This window comes from Streptopelia decaocto (genome assembly GCF_964273445.1).
Source record: "Streptopelia decaocto genome assembly, chromosome: 1".
In the NCBI taxonomy this organism is placed as follows: domain Eukaryota; kingdom Metazoa; phylum Chordata; class Aves; order Columbiformes; family Columbidae; genus Streptopelia; species Streptopelia decaocto.
Window position 1 is genome coordinate 157,535,862 of NC_138663.1, and position 21,663 is coordinate 157,557,524.

The following is a 21,663-nucleotide window of genomic DNA, read 5'->3' on the forward strand; positions in this document are numbered from 1 at the left end:
AAAGCCTTCACAAACAAGAGGCTGGCTTTCACCTTAAACTGGACACCTCTCCCTTGCATGCATCACTACAATTCATATCTAACACTGAAGTCTATTATCAAGACTGAAAAAACTCTAAGTGATACATAACATCTACCTGCTCAGCAGCAGGTTCTCTGTGAGTGTATCCCAACAATATTTTAATCTTTGAGGTCCCTCTCTATGCCAAACAAAATTCTTGTCTTATACAATCAAGCATCAACATCATCTTGGTGAAATTCTGAAGTGCTGGCCACATTTAGCAACTTAGAAACACTGGAATTTTCAAGTAAGAATTTTCTATTCCCTGGTATAACTTAAGAAGCATTAACCACTGTGGAGGGGTTTTGATAGATAAAGATTTGTTGCTGAATTAGTCTGGCTCAAAGGAATCTCAAGGCCGCTTCGAGAAGCTGAGAACAAAATCTGCTGTGAGAAAGAGGGGAGTTCCTCAATCACTGGGGTCCTGGTGTGGTGTGAATCATCAGACGTATCATCAGTGAGACTCCAGCGCATGGACAGCCCACGATACTCATTTAGTGAATCCATGCTTGGAGCGTGGATGCGTGATTAGAATATAGTTGCATATATAAGGAGACTTGTTTCTGTAATAAATGGCTTTTGCGTGTTTCACATTGAATCGGAACATTTGCTGAGTCCTTTATCGCTCCAACAAACCACAACTTTCAAGTCTATGTAAAATGCAAGGCAATTGTTTTACCTGACTTCTTCCATTGTGACTGATGCTCTTGTTTCTAAAAGCAACAGGAAGATCAGAACATCCCACAAAACTGACATGCTCACAGGTGCACTATTTCATTAGTTGCTGTCTCTATACTCAGTTTTCATTGAAAGCCATCTACTTGTCAAGAAAATTATGAACAGATTATGAGTTGCTTAAGTACAAAGTTCTTGCTCAAAATTTCTAGACACTAAAGTCAAGCAGCTAGTTTTTCTGAAAATTGCTGCTACTAGCTGTAGGAAAAGCTCAACATCTTGAAAATTAGGCCCAATATTTAAGTATTTAAACTTGGGTCTGTAATTGAAAATTATTCTTAATGACTATTAGTTTTCTGACCTCAAATATTTTTTAAGCCATATGCCATGCTGATCTATTAATGTTTGTACCAATATAATGACCATGACTGGATATGTTAAAGTTTTCAGTACCTGCCAAATGTACAACATATGGAAGATAGTGAAGTTAAAATATAAATAGAAGATAGATGATAGTCTCTAAAGTCTTAAAAGGAGACAGTTCTTTAAAATGAACATTTTTTCAGACATAAACACTTGTATTAAAACTTTATCTTCTGATACCTTGCAGAAAACACATTAAACTTCAAGCGAGAAGAGTGCTGACACACAGATTTCAGAGACACAGGTTCAGTTCCATACCCTGCTACAGACTTCTTGCACAATTTCCAGCAAGTCCCTTGAACCCTGTACCTCTGTTCTCCATCTGAAAAAAACAGTTCTCAGATTTAACCTCAGAATGCCTACTAGCATGTAAACAACTCTGAGGCCTTCCATCCTTCATGATGAAGGCAACCTGAACATCCTGAAGGATGCACTAGCAGTTTTGCTCTCTCTTCAAGAGAAGAAAACATCCCAGATCCCAGCTGTTCTCAGCAGCAGGCTACGCAACACCACAAATCTTCAGGTTTTCTTTACAAACATTGAGAATAGATACATTAGGGCAGATTCTGCACCAACATCAAGCTTGCAAGCAGAAAGAATAAAGCTATTAGATTACATGTGCCTCAGAGTAGGAGCAAGAACACCAGCATGAGGGACAAAACCAAGGTTGTTACCTCACTTCAGCTCCCCTGGCTTGAGCAGAACCTGCAAGGGCTCACAATATCTTAGAACATATGTTGACATTGAGGGATTTCTTGCCCTCCTTGCTTTTCTGTACACAACTTCTACACGGTCAAAAAGCCTACCTTTTCTGATGATGTGGGCTTGAATATGTCCCTTTGCAAAGGCAATGAGAAATGCAGATACCTATTAAAAGCAGTATAAGCCTCCTGCACATCATAGAGCAAATCTATGAATTATGTTTCATCTTTTAATTTATTACATTGTTGTATTCAATCAACTTAACAGTGACCCTAATACGCATTATCACTTATCTATCAAAACATGCTTTATCACAGGAAGTTTCTCTCAGAAGTATATCTGTTGACATGAAAACCTTTAGATTAATTACTGTAATATTTTGAAATATACTGTAAATTTACTGCACAAAGCAGCAGGAGAAGAAAAGTGGCAAAACAAATTTGTACCAATTCAGATATACCAAAGTTTATGCCTGTGGCTGGGTTAACGAAAAATCTTTCAGACAAAGATATTGTAAATATTCCATCTGTAGAAGCTGAAGCAGCATCCAGCCCTTCTATTAAGCACAGAATCTAGCAAGTAATTTATGAGGATGACAATTTATGAGGTCAAGTTTCTAATAGATTCAGTCAATGCTGACATCTAAAGCTCTAGTTTTTCCTTCTGCCTACAACTCTTCCCCTCGCTATCCTTCAGTCCATAAATAGGGTTGAGCACATGCCACAGTTTCTTCCACAACTAGAGCACTGACAGGGCGTCTTTCCCACTGACAATTCAGCTAGAACTTAAATAGTTATTTAGATTTGTAATTTGTTCCAGACATCAAACCACAGAAGCCCTGGGATGGGAAAGGACCTTGGGAGGTCTCTAGTCCAACCCCCTGCTTATGGCAAGGTCGGCCAGAAGACCTTGACCAGCTCACTCAGGGTCAGTCTTGGCAACCTCCAAGGACAGACCTCCCACGACCTCTTTGAGAACTTGTCCCAGCGTTTAATTCAGCTTAACTTTGCCACAGAATTCAAAACTTACTGGCAGGTAACAGAGGAAGATGAGACAAGAAGACAACTGAGTTGCATAAGGCTGGTTTCCATAGAAAATAGGCTGAGAAATAAATGCCAAAGCTACACAAATATTTATAGCTATTTGGTTGTGTAGAAGAACTCATCATCATACTTACAGGACTCAAGATAGACATATATCCTAGCATTATGAAAGCAAAGTGAATTAACCAGCTTTTACAGAATTAACTAAAGCTCAAGTCTAAGTTAATGACAACTTCAATCTCTTTATCCTTGTTTATTTGAACTATAGAAAGCAAAACTTTTTAGTGGAATACACCAAGTAAAAACTTTGGCTACCAAAATAGTCAAATGCATATGAATTTTAAAGGGCCAAAAGACTGTAGTCCTGTAAGGTATTATTTCACTCTTCAAAGTGAACATTCTCTTGCATTCCTTTAACTAATTTATAATCACTAATAAAAATCCCACTGCAAAACTTATTTAAACTATGCTAATAGGATTTTCTCTAGCTCATTAAAATTACACTTTTACAGTCTTCAAGACCAGTCCTAACAATTAATTAAAAACCTTCTTAGCAGCATCACCTGCTTCCAAAGGATTAAAGTTTGGGAATGATCATGTCATGCCATCCAGTCAGAACCACACAAAAGCAGCAAATTCTTCTCCACGTTGAGGAAAGAGCCTCCTTGCTCCAAGAAGACAGAGCTGCTGACTTTCAGCACTACCCGGATTGTACCTCTGAAAAACATATGCAAGCCTGGATCACAAAATTCACCTCTGACACTTTGATCGCCATTATCTGGTCTGTAGGACCGAGCATTATGTACAGATATGAACTGCATTTCCATAGTGGCTTTTATTTATTTGCTGCTTAAAAAATTTAACCTTTTGCAATGAGCTTAGCTTCAGGTCACTTAAAACTCAAGTAAAAGAAAAATAATGGGATTAAGAGGTAAACAGTGTGGCATAAATTTTCCTCTCTCATCAATCGCCGTGTAGAAGCTAAGGCAGATAGATACAAGAGCTTATATGATATCGCATAGCCTGATGAGAATTTGTGTGTCTAGTATGAAGCAGAGACTTCTTTGTTGCCCTAGTAACCAAAGAAGAACACAGTTTTATGTCCTTCAAGCTAATAAAAATATCCTACAATGCTTGTAAGAAATCTTTGTAAAAAATGCCCTATTGAGACAGATGTTCCTCACAACGGTACGATTAAGTAACAACTCTGAGTACTTCTTAAAAGATAGACTGTTTTACAGGAACTCTAAGGCAGTGGCCATGCTGGTATTGTGTATCAATTTAGGAGAGAATAGTGCAAGTTCTATCATTTTCTCTTTTACTTTGGAAATAGTACTATGACTATAGTTCAAACCCTCTTTTACCAAAATAAAATTTGACACTAGTGATGAACAACCAGATGTGAATCCGAAGGTCTTGACTAGTTTCATTAGCAGATACTCTCAAAGCCTCTTAATTCCTGCTGAGTTGCTACCAGAACATTTGACTTCTAACTTGGGAAAAAATAAAAAAACCAAATTCTGCTAAGACTTCAGAAATCTGGTCACCCTTATCTTACAGAATTATTTATCTAATTACCATAAGCCTGCTTTAAATAACTGGAATGTTTGAATGAACAGAATACCATGGTTTTCTTATCCACAGTTTTCAGAAGTTGTTACCATCTTCAACAACTCAACTTTAGAAATTTGATTCAAAAATAGCACATCAGCTAGTTAAGTTAAACTGTTGCCATATCTAAATATGAATATATAAGAAAAAGTAAGAGCTTGCAAAATCTTGTGCGTTTCTTTGTTTGTTTTTTTTTTCCTTTTTTTTCTTAATAAGTTTTCGATTGATCCATAACCTCTCTTCTATGTTGAGTATAAACTTCAGAAATAATTTTCTTAGGAACATTTTTCATTCTACCTACGACAGGTACCATTTACAGGAGAAAAAAAACACCAAAAAACAACAACAAAATCCAAACAAACAAAACAGAAAAAGAACACACAAAAAAACCCCAAAACCTCAAAACAAAATAAACAAAAAAAACCCAAACAAACAAAAAATAAAAACCAAAACAAAACCACACAAAGCAAACAAAACACCCCCACAAACAAACAAAAAACCCCAACAAACAAACAAACGAACAAAACCAAAAAACCCAAAACACACCACAAAACACCAGAATACTTCATTCTACATCAGTGTCCTGAATATACTGGAAGACTTGAAACTACAGTTTAGCCATTCTTGTATCCAGAACTTTTCTAGTAATAATTTGCTTACAAAATTATATCACATATAGGGTATCTAGTATTTAAAACAGTAAAATCTAAACATTTTATTATTCCTTACATGTGTATACTTCAAATCTAATATTTGAGTAACTATTACAAAGAAACCAGCTAGAATGAGGAGCTCAGATAGACTCATCATCCAGATGTTGAGCTATTTATATTTTAACTTCTGCGTAAATGTTAATTTATTTGGGTCTACTCTAGGTTAAAAAAAAAAAAAAAAGCTCCCTTTTCCCAGAAGAGTTTTACTAACCTGACAGCCTTTTTTGTCTATGAAGATGCTCTGTGGCACTCAGTCACCTCGAAGACCATTTTAATCTTGGGTAAGTTAACCCTATCAGCTATTCGGCCATGCCTGCACCAGTCAGGACACCTTCAGGACTCCATCACCACATCTCTGTGGCTTTAGGCACCTGGTTGCTTTGGCCATTGCCAAAGCTGTGCCAGCAGCAGAGCGGGTGTACCAGGGCTGGAGCCCACGGCTCCTTGCCTGTCGGCATCCCCAGGGCACTTGAGCAGCTCCACACTGGCATTTTGCTGGTGTCCGTACACCGGCTGATGGCTTGTGCCACCCAAAGGGACAGTTACTAAGCTAAATGGATGGAAAGGAATGGCTTTGCTAGCTGGTAGAGAAAGCAATACATGCATACATGAGCGAGAGAGAAAAGAAGAATCAAAACCTTCAGAACAAGAGGCTATATCTCTGACTTTTTTTTTTTTTTTTAGAGAGAGAAAAAACACAAAGAAGCCAGGACAACCTAAATAAGTTCTCTACAATGTTGCAACTTCCCACAAGGACACCAGTTTTAACATTGCCTATATTATGTAGGAAACAAACCATGTGGCTTTACATTGTTTTAACTGAACTTGTTCAGAAAGACACTTAGCGACAAAAGTTTCATATATGGACAAAGGTCAATTTGAACTATTTTAAATAGAAGATGATTGCAGAACCTGGTGAAACCCACTTTTTTTTTTTTTGTCCTGGCTCCTGACACCACCGGCTGGAAGACCAAAAAACCCACCTGCACATATACGCATACATTTGAGTAAAACATGTACGATTTAGTTGTCTCTTTCTGAGTAAACTTATTTTCAAAAGTATTCAGGTAGGAAACAGTTTGTGAAAGATGCTAAACTATAATGTACTTTTCATCTGAGAAACAAAACAACACTGCAATATTTAAACATCTGTTTGACACATTCTAGGTACAGAAAGGGTGATAATTTGTACACTTAACCCTCAAAAGCAACCGTAATAATGGTAAGAAAATATTTGAGAAAGTTGGGCTTCTTTTAAGAAAGAGCCTGTATTTAAAGGTACCACAAACCCTAATGTCCATTACACCCTCTTTGTTGAATCACTGATTGGTAACTAGAATTTCCTGAAAAAAGTCCACTAATTATTTTTTCCACATTAACTTGTCCTATGCAGAAAGGCCATTTCAATTAATATGAAGGTGTGTGCGGGGGTGTGAAGCCCAGACTGTTCCCAGTCCTTTTAATCTAACCACATCTCTTGCTGACAGACAGTCTTTTCAAGGAAGGTGTTTTGATCATCTCTGGGAGAAGAATGTAGACTTCAATTACCAGTCCAATTATCCCAGCTAGGAAGGCAATACAAATGCTTAATTTTAGAGTAATAAAGGATTTTCAAGGTGTGCCTTCTCAGCTTTCATCCCAGATTGAGCTTTCCGTTGTCCCTCTCTGGCAGATGAAGTTACCATGATGGCAGTCACTATCTCTGACTAAAAACCATCTGGATGAGAATTTAACATAAGCTCAAGTTCTCTGATTTCACACCTTTAAGTGATTTGTTTTCTTTCTTGGATACACTCATCTCAAAAAGGATAATTTTTTTTGTGTATTTTAGCCAAATACAGTTTACTAGGGTTAGAACAAGATAAAAAAAGCAATATCCTGCAATAAGCAGCAAATCATATTGAATGACCAAGTTGATGAGAATCCATGGAAAGAATACAGGGCAAACTTTTTTTTTGTTTTGTTTTTCAAAGTTCTATTTTCTTTCCTATGTTGAGTCTACAAGGTAGCAATTATTCCCAGAGGGGATAACTTTGTAACCCCAGGGTTTTTTTCTCAATGTGTCTGTATCAGGACTAGAGATAGAGCAGCAAACCCTGCAATACATGATAAGCGCCAGTCGTGGTTTAATCCAAGCCAGCAATTCAAAACCACAATAGCTGTTCACTCACTCCCTCCCCACCCCCAAATAGGGGAGAGAACTGAAAGGGAAGGGAGAAACTCATGGATTGAGATAAACACAGTTTAATAATACAAAAAAATATTAATATACTGCTACCAATATATATAAAATGGAAAACGGAATATAAAAGATACTCAATGCAATTCCTCATAAACTCTGCCCACACCAAGCAGCCAGTTCCAGACAGCAGCACCTGGTCCCAAAGCCAATCCCAGGGAGAAAAGAGAGAAAAAGGCAGAAAGGACCGGAGGCCTCTGCATACAGCAGGATGGTGAAAGGCCCAACCAAGGGAACTCACAAATAGAACTCCACCAAAACAGAGCAGAACTGGAACAGGTCTCCATCTCTCTCCCTGTCCTCCTAGCCAAAAGATCCTGAATCTCCTTAAATAGGAAGCATATTGATCAGTCTGGATGTCAGTCAAGCTCTGCCCCATCTCTGCCGCTCTTCCCAGCTGCCTCACACCTGTGGGCAGAGCACTCAGAACACCCTTGGCTCTCAGGCCAGAGCAATTAAAAACTAACTCTGTCTCAGGGTGTTAACATCTTGTTCTCAAACTAAATCCAAACAATGACCGGACTAGCTACAAAACCCAGAAGTTTCTAACTGCATGGAGAAAATTAACTCACTCTCAGTCAAATCAGCACAGCACATCACCCTCCTTCCCTCTCACATTCCAGACGAATCCAGACCTTTTAAGTCAAAGTATCCCAACCCCAGCTTTCCATAAACTTATTTTTCTTTTCAGAACACAGTTATATTGTAAACTTTCATAGGTAAAAACTATATTATGTGGATTTGTTTAATCAAAGGGTTACAAAAGCAGTAAAAGGAAGCAGTCAGGAGGAACCACCTTTCCCTCATCAGAGCAGACTACCATGCTGCTTACCTTGAGCTTCTTGTGATACAATTTTTAGACAGAAAATAGTATTTTGAAAATGTCCACTATAGTTCAGTAGTATGACTGAGGGCTCATATTGTCTGCAAGTGCCAGTCACTTCACTCCCTTGAGAAAGGGCCCTGCTTTTAGTTAAACATTCACATTATGTATCCTGTCTCTAAACCATTACAGCTGCCCAGTAGTTGAACTCCGGGCAATTACAAACGTAACCGACAGTGTAAATCAAAAAGATGGAAAGAACAGTAGCTGCCATTCATCAGGAAGCTGTCCAAGGACTGCATTTCCTCACTATGGTTCCTGAAAACTGTCCACATACAGATGCAGAGCAAGTCCAGCAATCCTCCAATTACATGGTCAGCACAGAATCTGAGGCACGGGGCCTAGTGGAAACACAGTTATTTCCACAGTAACAACAGACCTTTAAGAACTGGCACTCAGAGTTGTAATAGGAAGAGCATTCCTTGCCAACAGTTGCTGACAGACTCATCAGCTGATGGGTAGCAAGCATCTGACTTTGGTTGCTATGAAATCTGGTTACAGAGAGCACTAGAAATAAAAGGGGTAAAGAGGTTTGACTAAAAACTGCTAGATGGTAAACAGACTCAGCAGAAATTTGCAGCAGCTACAAAATAAGACAGTGATATTTCAGTAAGCAACAAAGACTATACAATCCCAGATGGAAGAATGATTATAATGTACATAGTGCCAGACTAGAGGCAAGACCACTAGATATCCACTTACACAGCCCAGGCAAAAATATCATCTGATCCATAATGTTATATTTAAAGGCAACAGAGGGTTCTTCAACCTAATCCTGTCAAAACAGCCACTCATTAACCACAACAACAGGCAGCCTAGCTCCTCCACAATTTGAATCAAATTTGGGAATATTTGGATTGAGTGAAATTCCAGAATGTGCCATCATGACTCAATTTTACAGAACACAGAGGATCAAGGAGCAGAAGGCTACCTATTCTCACATAGCCAACTTATAACAGTTACTGGAGAAGGAGATGATACGAAGATAGCCTGCTGAGCATCTGCAGCATTTCATGTTAAGTGAGGCTGCAGATATAAACTAGAAGAAACACAGAAGAGAGACCTATGAAGGCTAATTAAGTTTCTTCATGTTTAACTTTGTGGACTCTCAGCAAGCTGTCTTCATGTCATCTGTTTATTCAGTTTCCTCCTAGGAAAGAGTCTATCACCCCTCAAACAACTATTTGTATGAGGATAGCCACCTAAGCAGATTCTACTCCAAAAACAATATTATAATCAGCTATATAATGTAACCTGTGCATAAAACTCATTTTTCAGAGAAGAAAGCTATCTGAAGTTCAAGAATTGCCAAGATCATGCTGTGGATGATATGATCATCAAGTCTACATTCTACTCAACATTCTGTACTAACAAGATCCATACAAAGGCATTCAGGAATTTGCTGCTCAAAATGTAAGGAATGAAACTGATGTGAAAAAAGCAGGAGGTAAAGAGAGGCAAATATTTCTGGACCTGAATGCAAAACTGAGGTGGGAAAATATACTGGGACTCCAGAAGGACTTAGGGAACTGTGTCCAAAAGACTGCTCCACAAAATTTCTGCCTACCCACTTAATTTCTTGACAGGCCACATCCATCTAAGGTTTTTGTCAAAACAAGGTAGCTGACTGAAAGCCTACAGCTGTGCAAGCCCAGCTGAGCCATATATTGGAACCGCAACAGGGTCACACACCTAAGTTCTCTAGGGATTTACAGATGAGGCATGCAAGCAGCCAAGTCCCTCGAGAGCCCTAATTCACTAAACTTTGCTCTGTGAATCTAGCAACACACTCAATAGCAAACACAACAGATATCACTTCCACACAAAGTCATGGGAATAAAAGCAAGTGGTGGCAACACTGTTTCTTGCATTTAACGTAGCAGGACAGCAATTGCAGCATCAATCAAGGAGGTGAAAGACCTGCACCATACACCTTCTTTAGTCATAGGAATTTCACATCTGCTTTTCCCAGAAGACTGCTCTAACCACTAAGCTGCAAGTGAGGTTGAAAAAATACTCTTCAGTCTTCCTGTAGAAGATGAGCCACTAGGAAGGCAAATACAAACACATGAAGGCAAATTCACAAATCCTGAGGGAACAACAACAGAAAAAGATCAGGTGTACAAGCTGAAGACAGATACCAGAGACTAAAAAGGCAAGGATTTCTCAGGACTGCTTATTCACTTTAGACAAAGAGGTCACTGCAAAAATGCAATATCCCATACAGTGAATGGTCACCAGAAGACTCCCCTAGTCCAGGTAACAACAGCATTTCTGAAAAGGTGAACTGTTACTCCATGATGACATAGTAGCTTCCATTTTTCACCCATTCTCTCAGAATGTGTTTTGATGGCTGAGAGGGTTTGCCTCTCAAAAGGAGAGAGAGAGATTCTACATACATAAGAAAATAGTTCAAGTGGTTTGTTGCAACAGAACTACACACCTCAGAGCAAAGCAGATTCCTAAAGGACACAGAAAAGAAACACTAATCTATTTTGCAACACCCATTTATCATTTATTTCTCAATGAAATGCAAGAGAAAGCTGACACTGAAAAAAACTCACAAAACCAACCAAACAAAAAAACTAAACACATCTCCTCCAGTGCATTGCATGTTCAGAACATCAATGCCAGGATTCCCTACTGTGGAGAGCATCCTGCACACTTGGTACAAAAATGAAACCAACTTCTCCTACCCCCACTGTATACCGAGAAGGTTATCTGTAAAAGAACCCAAGCAGTTCAAACAGACTGAAGTGCAAACAGACTGCACTGACCCAAACACTCCCTTCCCAAACCGATGAAAGCAATGGGAGAATTCATTCCAAATTATCGCTTGGATTTTGACTGTGGACTGCAGCACTAACCCAGCAGAAGGTGACTCATGCTTCTCTCTTCCAGGCATTGTAGGGAGTAACCTGCATGTCAGCTACCAAGAATCTAACCGCTTCTGAGACCAGCAGACCAGCAAGATAGAGAGCCTGAATTTGATCAGACACTGAGAAGCACTCAGACTACATACTTTTTTTTTTTTGGGGGGGGGTGGGCAGGGGCAAGAAGGTGAGGGTATAAAAGGCATCTGATAAAATGCTCCAGAACAAATAGTTCAAGGTGACCATCTTCTGCTCTCCAAATTATTTTGAAAAAGAAACGAAACCTCTGAAGTTAAGAAAAAAAACACCTAAACCGCAAAATGCCACTTTTTAACTGGTTTTCAGCAGAATTAATGCAGCAGAGGAGGGGGAAATTTTGAATCTGGAGATAGAAGATTACCACTAGAAAAACCCTTTGCAACATCAAGTCCTTTTTGCAGTAGAAAGTAATCCACAGACTGAAAGCACACCTTCTTTAAAAAAAGTGTGCAAACAGCAGTATACAAATAAGGACTGCTGTCACCTAGTTCAAAAAACACACGTCCAGGATTCCGCATGATGGCCAAGTGCAATTAAACACAGAAGTGCATAAAACAAACAAAACACACTTTTTTTTTTTCCCCCCCCACTCATTTATAACTTTTGGGGAAAATGGTATAAAACCCAAGTATTTCATGTTCATTGTTTTATTCTGGCAAAAACAATGAGCTTCTAAAATTTAAAAAATGAAATCGAAAACATGGTAAAGAAATTTCAAAAGAAAAGCAGCTTTTAAGGAAAGACCTAATTTATTCATTTCTAGATAGATCTTGTAAAGTTCATGGCTTTTGCAAAAGAAAAAAAGCATTCCAATTATCTGCACATTTATAAACCGTTTCAAGTAAGATTTTGTACAGCAGTTAAAAAGACGTTATAGAAATGTGGGAAACTGCTACCAGATCTAACCAGATAAAATAGGTTGAGCAGCCCTGGCTTATCCTCTACACCGGAAAATATATTAGGAGTAAGAGGACAAACAGTACAAACATTCTCCCACCAAAACTTGCTCATGACAGAAAACGCTCATATAGCTCAGAGGTGATCTACGTGGCTATTTCTTGAAAGCATCTTTTCTTGCAATTAATCAGAAATCCAGGACTAAAGCTTTGCTTGACAGCATTCAGAGCACTTCAAGTTCAGCGCCCTTATACAATTCATTTCCAGTTCAAATTAAATTGTAATTGAGTTGATACTCACATGGGAATCTCAAACGCTATTAATCTTTTAGTTAAGGTGGCTACCTGTTAACCAGAACAATAATGGGAAGTCACCAAGCCATTCTACAAAGTAAAAGATATTTTCTTTTACCCCAGACCACTATCCTAAGCTATTACGTTCTAATATTTTAAAATGCTTTAATGTTTGCCTCATTACCCTGACTTTTTGCAGACGATAATAACAATCTTTTAAAAGACATTAAAGCTCTATCTACACGATGCAAGAGGTGTTTCAAAACAAGCTAATCAGCTCTGAAAACACTAACTCCTTTCTTTTGTCCTTCACCTGATTGTTCACAGAGTGTAGGTCTAATAAAGACAAGAACTAAAATATTGTCACCTTTGCATTTTTAAAGAGTACAGCACCAAATAATTGTGCTAGCTCCATGACATTAATGTTGAGAAAGGATAACATGCTCATATCACACCTTAAATCCTAGTCTAGACAAGAGAATTAAAGACAACACAGCTGCTAAAATGCAACCTATTCACAAAGAAAGTGTTCGAGTTGCACTCATCATTGTAAACTGTACCTAGACTATCGTGTTTGCCTTAGCACAGCAAAAACTAAATACTAGTCCTGTACTGGAAACCTCTGGGAAAAAAAGAAAAACAAACAAGAAAGCCGACATAACAACAGCCTCCCCTCTTGCCCCCCCCCACTCCCCAAGACCCCAAACAGACCAGCAGGAAGCTAATGAATAAGAGAATATGAAGAAGCAGATAACTATAGTTCTTGTTACCTTAACAATCATGTAAATCTTTGTACAAGTCACTACGTGCCAGGATAATTTAGCACTGCAGTCCCAATTGCTTCCCTATTCTTTCTCAAAACGTTATCATCACATACCACCTACACAATGTACATGGAGAAAAAAAGGAGGGGGAAAAAAAAAAAGATGGTTGAGCAATATTTCAGAAATGAAATAACCAGTAACCTCAGGTTTGTTCTTAGGCACAAAAAATAAAAATCTGACACTGAATTATTAAGGGGAAAACTAGAAAAGGAATGGATTTAATGATTTTTGGGAGAGCCACCCACTCAGACATTTCAAATTCTATTCATCTAAAAACTTCCAATTGCCAAAGAACATCTATTTTTGAAATTTCAGTCCAAAAAGTATGCCTGCTAACGTAAGAATTTTAACAAAACATACTGTTACCCAGAATGTTTTATGTATGACCAAACAACAAAATTTGTTTCTATCCACAGACTACCCCACAGAAGTGTAGAGAATTGTGGTTATTTTGAAAGAAAAGATGCGAGTTACTGCCAACTGCGTTGGCTATAAAGAACGGTATTTAAAGAATTATTGTTCTCTAGGCAAAACAGAAATTCAAAGGCAAAACAGAAATTCTAATGAGCAATGATTTTTTTGGATAAAATTTTCCAAATATTCATTGCAAAAATCTGTGTCAAAACAGCTTAATGAATAGCAAGACAGAAAACATTCCACCCCAAGCTTTAATGTTATATTATTGTACTAAACTATGAAGCCATTAAAGTCACCATTATATTTGGTCTTTAACACATTAAATAGCATTTTTACAACACACACACGATCAAGCAACACTATACAACTGAAAACAAATTTAAGAAGTCTTGCCCCATACTATTCTACTATTTGACAATTGTAGCTATCTGTATTTATTCACACACTTCTACAAAAACATGAGCTATAGCAGCAATTATAATCTGAAAAGAGAAGATGATGCTAAGTGATACAGGCATCATAAAAAAAAAGAGATATGCTACACTCTAAACAAGCACAATCTAAGCTAAACACACATACAAAAGGAGCTTGCCTACCTGGCTTTTTCAATAAAAGTCCAAAGAACACCTAAAAAGCAGGAGGGGATAAAAAGATTTATTTTCAGTGCCCACATATGGAAACTATCATATCACTTTACCTTACAAAGGAAAATAAATAAATTTTGGAAAGAAATACCTATACAATGAGCTGGAGGGAGGCAGGGAGGAAGCAGAAGAAAACAAAACCACTACATTAGAGGACTGGTTATAAGCATTGTCTCAAATTTTCATGGTTTCCACAGAAAGTAACTGAAAGGAGCATAAATATTTTAGATTATCAAGAAAGTGAGAGTAAAAAAAAAAAAGTTAAGAGAACTCTTCTGGTACGGTATTTAATTCAAAAGCTTCTACAGGAAAACATTAAATGTAATATTTTCCGAAGATGCACGAACACCATGAAATATCAGAGTTTAAGACTAAGCCAAGCAACTTTAAAATAATCTTCCATAGCTTAAAATTACACACTGTCAGAGACATTTTTTAGAGGATTGTCTCTGTATTAATTCCCCAGTTAAATGAAAAAACCTATTATTTTGCCTGACAGAATTAGTTCATTAATTTCAAACTAAAACAAAGGTAGATTCACTGAAAAAAAAAAATAAATTCTAAACTCTATAGAGCCAGAAAGAAGCACTGTAAATTTATTTCAAAAGTACAAGAGCACAAATAGAAACTAAAAATCTGAGTTTAAATACATTTCACAGTAATGTCCTGTATCCTCTAAACTTACACTTTTTCTATTATAGACACTTCCTCAGGGACGGTCTATGTGTCAGTTCCCCAACAAGACACAGTAGATGGCCATACAGCTGAAGGCTCTAATGTTATACACAGAGTCAATTTGATATGACTGACTTCTTGCGTTTACCACTTCTCTATATCTGTACAGATGCTTAAAGTATTTGCATTTTCTTCTTATAAACTGATAAGGTTCTCACCTGAGAAACAGCTATTCATAAGTGTACCCTCCAAAAAACAACAAAATAAGGCCAGTATAGCTCTTTTGTTGTACTTAAATATTTTGACACAGGAGAATTGCATTCAGCTTCCTATGTTTTCTCTGAAATATGTATGAGTGTTTGACGGGATTTAAAATCTATTGATCTGTTCTTGCAATAAAGTGCTAAGTTTCATCTGATGGGTGCACAAGAGTGGCTGGCAGCTTGGATGGGGGCTACGCTTATTACCTGCCCTGCCTTTTTCATGTAAAAATGAGTATTTTAATCAAACCACTGCACTGAGTTTATTGAAAGAAAACAACACTTGCTAAAAAAGGCTTCAGGATTTCAGTCTGTTCTTATTTCTACCATCTCTACATGGCTAGCACCTATGAAATTCCCTGGACATTTGTCAAGCTTTTGTATACAGTACTTCAGAAGGAATAGGACTTTCCAAGTGTCACTTCTACCAATTATTTAGATTATTCTTCCTGGAAAGTTGGAGCCGTATTAGTGGTTGAATGTCTAATAGCAGCATTTATGAAGCATCATCTTAAGTGGTTCTTGAATTTTTTTTTTTAAATAAAAAATATGAGAAATACATAGACTTTCAGAAAACTGATAAATTTAAGTACTTAAATGAGTACTTAATACAGTGAAGAGCTGAAGAACTAACTAAACTATTTCATCTCCTCAAAACACTATACTTATTCAAAGTCATCTGTATTACCATATTATTTAGTTTTAATGAGGATCTGGACCCCAGTGTGCTAAACAATCTTTGAATAAAAGCCATACTTCATTTTCACTGTACTTGGAAGGCAACATTTTCAAACTAGACATTTGAGTAATTTGTAATTTCAAGTACAGTTTTTCAGACTTAATCACCACTAAGTCACTAAATATATCAATTAACATTGACTCAAGATGCTGATTTCACAATTAATACATTTCAATAATTACCTCTCTTGTATGTTTTAAATTACCATACAGAATCCCTAGACTAGGAGGCAGACTTTGATCCTCATGATATACACCACCACAAGGAACAGAGACACATTTCTGTGATATTTCATAGCAATATACCTATATACTTTAGTCAGCATTTTCAGCCAATCTGAATCAGTCTTTCCTTCATAGAGAAAAAGCAATGGATTAATGAAAAGATTTTTTTTTTCACTACTTGGAAAAAAGTATTTCTCAAAAGTACTATTTTTAATAGAATCTGTTAGATTCTCCAAAATATGAACACAACAGTCCCGCTTTTAAAGCACTGGCCAAACATTTATAGAAACTATGGCAAGTGAAGAACTCTGAATTTACTTTGTGAGTTCTTTTTTCCTTTTGTACTTTGGTTTTCTGCTTGAATAAAAATAATACTTTTCTGTTTCATGGGATTCTAATATATATATATCTATATATCACAAAGCCTGTAGGGCAGATTAAGAAATTATATTGCTAAAGACTACATAAGCACCTAGAATACATACCCAATGAGGTTTAAATACATCTTCACGGGAGAAAAATATTTGCAAAATCATAACCAAAATTAAAATTCAGTATGTTGTAAAAATCAGCATATTGTCTTCAGAGAGCTTTCTAATCACACAGAAGACAAACACAACAATGTTAGGAGTTACCCAAGTAATTTTTCCATAAAACAAATTACATTTCTTAATCTGCATACTGACAAGTTATTTCTAAACCCTGATATTTAACTGGAGTGTATCCCTTTCAATCTGTTTTCATTTGACAGCTTCTGTTCTTACTTCACCACAGACCTTCACTGGCATAGACCCACTCAGCCAGCTTAGCCTTGCTCTCACAAATAAAAGGTTTCTCCAGAAAACAGTTCATTTTGAAACTAGAGTGAGTTCTATCTGCAGCATAAACAACAGACAGTTCTTTGCTGTTGAGCTCGCCAAACCATTTTGGAGGGAGAGAAGGTCCTGGAGTTGCAGTACCTACAAATGCGCAGGTAACGTTTTGTGTAATATCTCACCAGGAGGCAGTAAAGTGACACTTGGATCCCTTTATCCTTCTTGTATACAGAAAGTAACAACTATCCTTCAAGGCTACCATATAAAAATATTACGCTTATGTACACTCCATCTTCCTAACAGTACAAACCCCCAGCAGTTGCAAGAACCAGAACAAATAAGGCTTAATGGACATATTTGGCACTAGTGGGATCCAGAAACCAGTACTAGGTGCCTGAAACGCTAAGATCATGGGGTTGGAATGACACATTTCAGATAAGCAGCCAGTTGTACAGTGAACAGGAGCTCCCAAACTGTTTACTGAGCTATCATCATCATCAGTGATAACAGCTTCAAACAAGCACAGAGACACTCTCAAGTTCCTAAACCAGAGACTAACCCTATACATAACCCCTCTGTCCTCCTGCCTTCTGATTACACTCTTCACCCAGCAAAACAAGGCATCCACAGCTTCATTCTCCTAGGACACAGCCCCTTTCAGCAGGTTCCCGCCCCCCAAGTACTGATACTAAAGCACTAGTTCCAGATAAGTGGGGCTGGTTGCAGGCACTGCAAGAAGAGCTGATTGCAAAAGTGATTGCTTGGTACAACAAAAGCTTTAGCCAAGATGCTGCTTGGATAGAAGTTGTTCTGAGATGCAGCATCTGGAGGAGGACCAGCAGCTGTGACTTTGTACCACTGAGATCCTTCATCCAATGCTGGCAGCAGGAACTCTGGCCCAGAGTACGAGTATTTGTGAAACCTCTTCCTTCTTCTCCTCTAGGCAGAGCTGCTGGGGCTGCACCCATCCACTTTGAACTGACAGGGCTCCCTTACTGGTGAAAGCACCTGGACTCATTCTTAGAAAATCTAGACAAAAATGGTTTATTTACCTTGAAACAAAAACTATGGTTTACATTTAAACCACTTCCCAATAAAGAACTTCAATTACCTGTTTAAAAACTATGAAGGCATCCTCCACTCTGGTTAAAGCTCAGCACCATGCCTGAAAGGGATGCCAGGCTCCCACACTGCACAATGAAGGTTGACTTTATAGTTTCACCATTAGCAGACTTCTCTGCAGACTGGGAGACCCAGATTTCAGTCCCACTCCTAAGTCTATTTATGCATTTTTAAATATTAAGTAGTAATTTAATAAGAACAGAAACTATGCTGGCAAGAGTGATCTCAACCTCTCTTAACCACTAAGCTTCAGAGTGCAGTAAAGGTCCACCTGTTTCCTTTCTTTCATCCATGAACATGTCATTCATTCCTACAAAGTAACTCAACTTCACCAGGTGGAGTGAAGGACTCCCTCAGATTAGCTTGCCCTCGTATGTGGTGGTTAGACCAGGGAAGCAGAAGACTCAAGCATCCATCTCTTAACCTAAAGAAGGAATTTCACATGGCTTTTCTACTTCCTGGGAGAGAAACTAGAATTACTCTCTAATTATGTAATAACACAGGCATTCTTTCATAAAAAAAATAAAAACAGCAAGGACAACATGTAAAATGCAGACATATCTACAAGCTAGAGACCTGGCCAATTGGTTTTCAGGTACAATTAAAGTTCAGAGATTTTTAGATAATGGTTTTGTATCAATACAAGCATGTAGTTGTTGTTCTTAGCTACTTCTCATCCAAAATCCCTAAGTAAATTGGACTATGATTATTTGTCTCTCAACATGGATTAAATGCATTTGTGTAACTGTAAATTGCAATTTAGAACTCCTTATACAGATACATATTATATCTGTAAATATGTATTCCTCCAGTTTAACTGGTAAAAAGGATGCAAGCTTAAGTCAACAGCACATTAGCTCTTAGACTGCCTGTGAACTTATGTCAAGTTCCAAAACATAACAACAACAACACCCACAAATATGAGCTAAGTTGACAAGGAAAAATCTGGTACGCTTTCTGAAACTACATCTCTTTAATACTGCAAGTCAACAGCATATCCCTTTAAACTACAACTCAATTGAAATTTTCAGCTGTTTTTAGATTATTTTGCATCAGTAAAATTTAGGATTAAAATATTGCTTATATGTCTTTCACAAAAGCCAAAAGTTGAAGTCTTGCAGTAAAAGAAATGGCAGAAGAAAAACAAGAGCAGCATTGAGACCCACTCTCAGCAGCGCTGAGTCAATCTGACTATGGAAGTACAAGTTGCATTCTATTCTGTTTCACCTATCTACAGCTTGTCAGCTGGGGTCTGAATGAAGATGCTCCATTGCAAAGCACAATGCAATCTACAAAAGCCACAGCTAGGCACTCAGAGACTACATGAATTTATATCACTGATTAAATACAGGAAAACCAAAAGCATTTATTAATTAATAAAGTCTACCCTAACTATTTAAAGAAAAAAATGTTCTTTATAAGGTGAGTGATAAGGATTGCAAGGATATGGAAAATGCATTTCCCATAACAAATTCAAAATAACTTCATTACTTCGGTCTTTAGAGCTCTCTAGTGAAAAAGTCAGGACACATTAAGGAACACCCTCTATGAGAAAGTCGCAAGCCTCTAAAAATATCAGTCCTTTGTCTCCTCCCTCCCCTTTCCCCTACTCACCCTCCTCCCCAATTTCAAAATACATCTTCCCCAGGCCTTGGTCTGGAATGGTAGTTTCTGTGAACAGACCATACCCAACCATATGATTAGCCATTAGCACCTTTTATGCTCCACTTTACATTAAGATGCAAATCCAACCGCTGTGGTCCAACTAAGTTATTTACAAGTGTTCCCCTTTCAGATGTCCAAGCCAAAGCTGCAACCAGTTCTGCGACATAATTACAGCCCCTCTCCACGGGCAATAACAGATCTCTGTCTGTGATGATCTGGCCAGAGGCATTTTCTCATCCACGCTACAGTTCAAACGGTTGCTATGATTTCAAATGGTGCATCTACCCCTATTTCGGTGAGACCGGATTCATTTCAGCTGCTGACATCTAACTGATTGACGCATATCTAAACAACGTGGTGGTCATAAAAACAAACTGGCAGTAGGCACCGGTGTTTCACCACTGTGGATTCACTCCCAATAGAGTGGCTGGCAATGCGGCCGTGGGAAATTTAAGAGAAACACCAACATAGATAAGGCCTAATGCTCCCAGCTGTCATCTCTTTACCAAGAAAGAGGCTTTGCATCCTGCACTTTTAAGACGAGAGAGAAGTTCACAGAAATACCTATGCAGGTATCCGAAAAGGCGGATCTCTATCTGCCTTTGAAGATGTGTGTGCTGCACGAAGACACCCAGGTGCTTCCCTTGCAAACCACCTACCGGAGGTCCACTAAGAAAGTACACTGGAGGACTGACCCGATGCAATATTGGGGCGAACCGCTTTTCCAGTCCCCAGTTGCAGCCCTGGCACAGCCCGCCGCCTGCCTGCCACATTTCACGCGGGAGCACCCCAAAATTACCGCAAGCTGGGGGGAAGGGGGGGAAGGGCGAGCAGCGGAAACCGGAGCCCCCTGCGCCCGCTCCGCCACCCCTGCGGCTGGCGGCCGGCCCCCGCCCGAGGGAGCCCGGGGCTGCGGGCGAGGCACCGGCGGGGGCGCACACGGGGGTGCCCTCCCGCCCCGGGGCGCCGCCGAGGAAGGAGGGAAGGCGGAAGGCGCGCGAGGGAAGGAAGCCGCGGGGCAGGCACCCAGGCGGGCAGCGGGCAGGGCGTGGGCAGCCCCCGGGCCGGAGATCCGGGCACTGCGGGGCGGCCCGGCGCGGGGGAGGAGGGGACGGAAGGGGGGAACGGGCTGGCCCGCAGGCCCCAGGCGGGCCGGGCCGCAGGTGGGCGTCGGGCGCGGCCGTCGGAGGAGCGGCGGCCGCCGGGCAAGTCACCTCTTGACGCGGATGATCTGGTCGCGCATAGGTCGGATGTCCTGGAAGCTCTGCTGGTTGACCAGGCTGTAGACCAGGATGAAGCCCTGCCCGTTCTTGATGTAGAGGTCCCGCATGGAGGCGAACTGCTCGGTGCCCGCCGTGTCCAGGATCTCCAGGACGGAGGGGGAGGCGTCCACCTCGATCTCCTTGCGGTAGAAGTCCTCGATGGTGGGGTCGTACTTCTCGATGAAGGTGCCGGTCACGAACTGCACCGTGAGCGCCGACTTCCCCACCCCGCCCGAGCCCAGCACCACCACCTTGTACTCGCGCATCCTCCCGCCGCCGCCAGCGCGGACCGCCCGACCCGCACCTGCCGACGGCCCCTCCTCACCCCCCCGCCATGGGCCGCCCCGCCCTGCCCGCTGCCGCCCCCGCTCCGCTCCGCTCTGCTCCGCTCGCACCCGCCCGCCCGGCGGATGCGCCCGGCCGCGGCGGCTCCTGGGCGGCGCTGCCGGCGGCGGGGCCGCGCTCACGGGCTGCGGCGCGGCTGAGGTGGGGCGCGGGCCCCGCCCCCTCCTTCCCCTGTCGCCACAGCAACAGCCAACCGGCCGGCACGCGCGGAGGGGCGGGG

At 39.9% G+C, this 21,663-nt stretch overlaps 1 protein-coding gene across 1 annotated transcript in view; it reads right to left on the minus strand.

Annotated features, from left to right (window-relative positions):
* Positions 1-21,663, minus strand: part of RAP2A (RAP2A, member of RAS oncogene family) — a 33,729-nt gene extending 12,066 nt beyond the window's left edge. Inside the window, exon 1 of the mRNA XM_082068589.1 lies at positions 21,051-21,663. Within this exon, the coding sequence (XP_081924715.1) occupies positions 21,051-21,364 (314 nt within the window). The 5' untranslated portion in view covers positions 21,365-21,663. The remainder of the gene's footprint in view (positions 1-21,050) is intronic.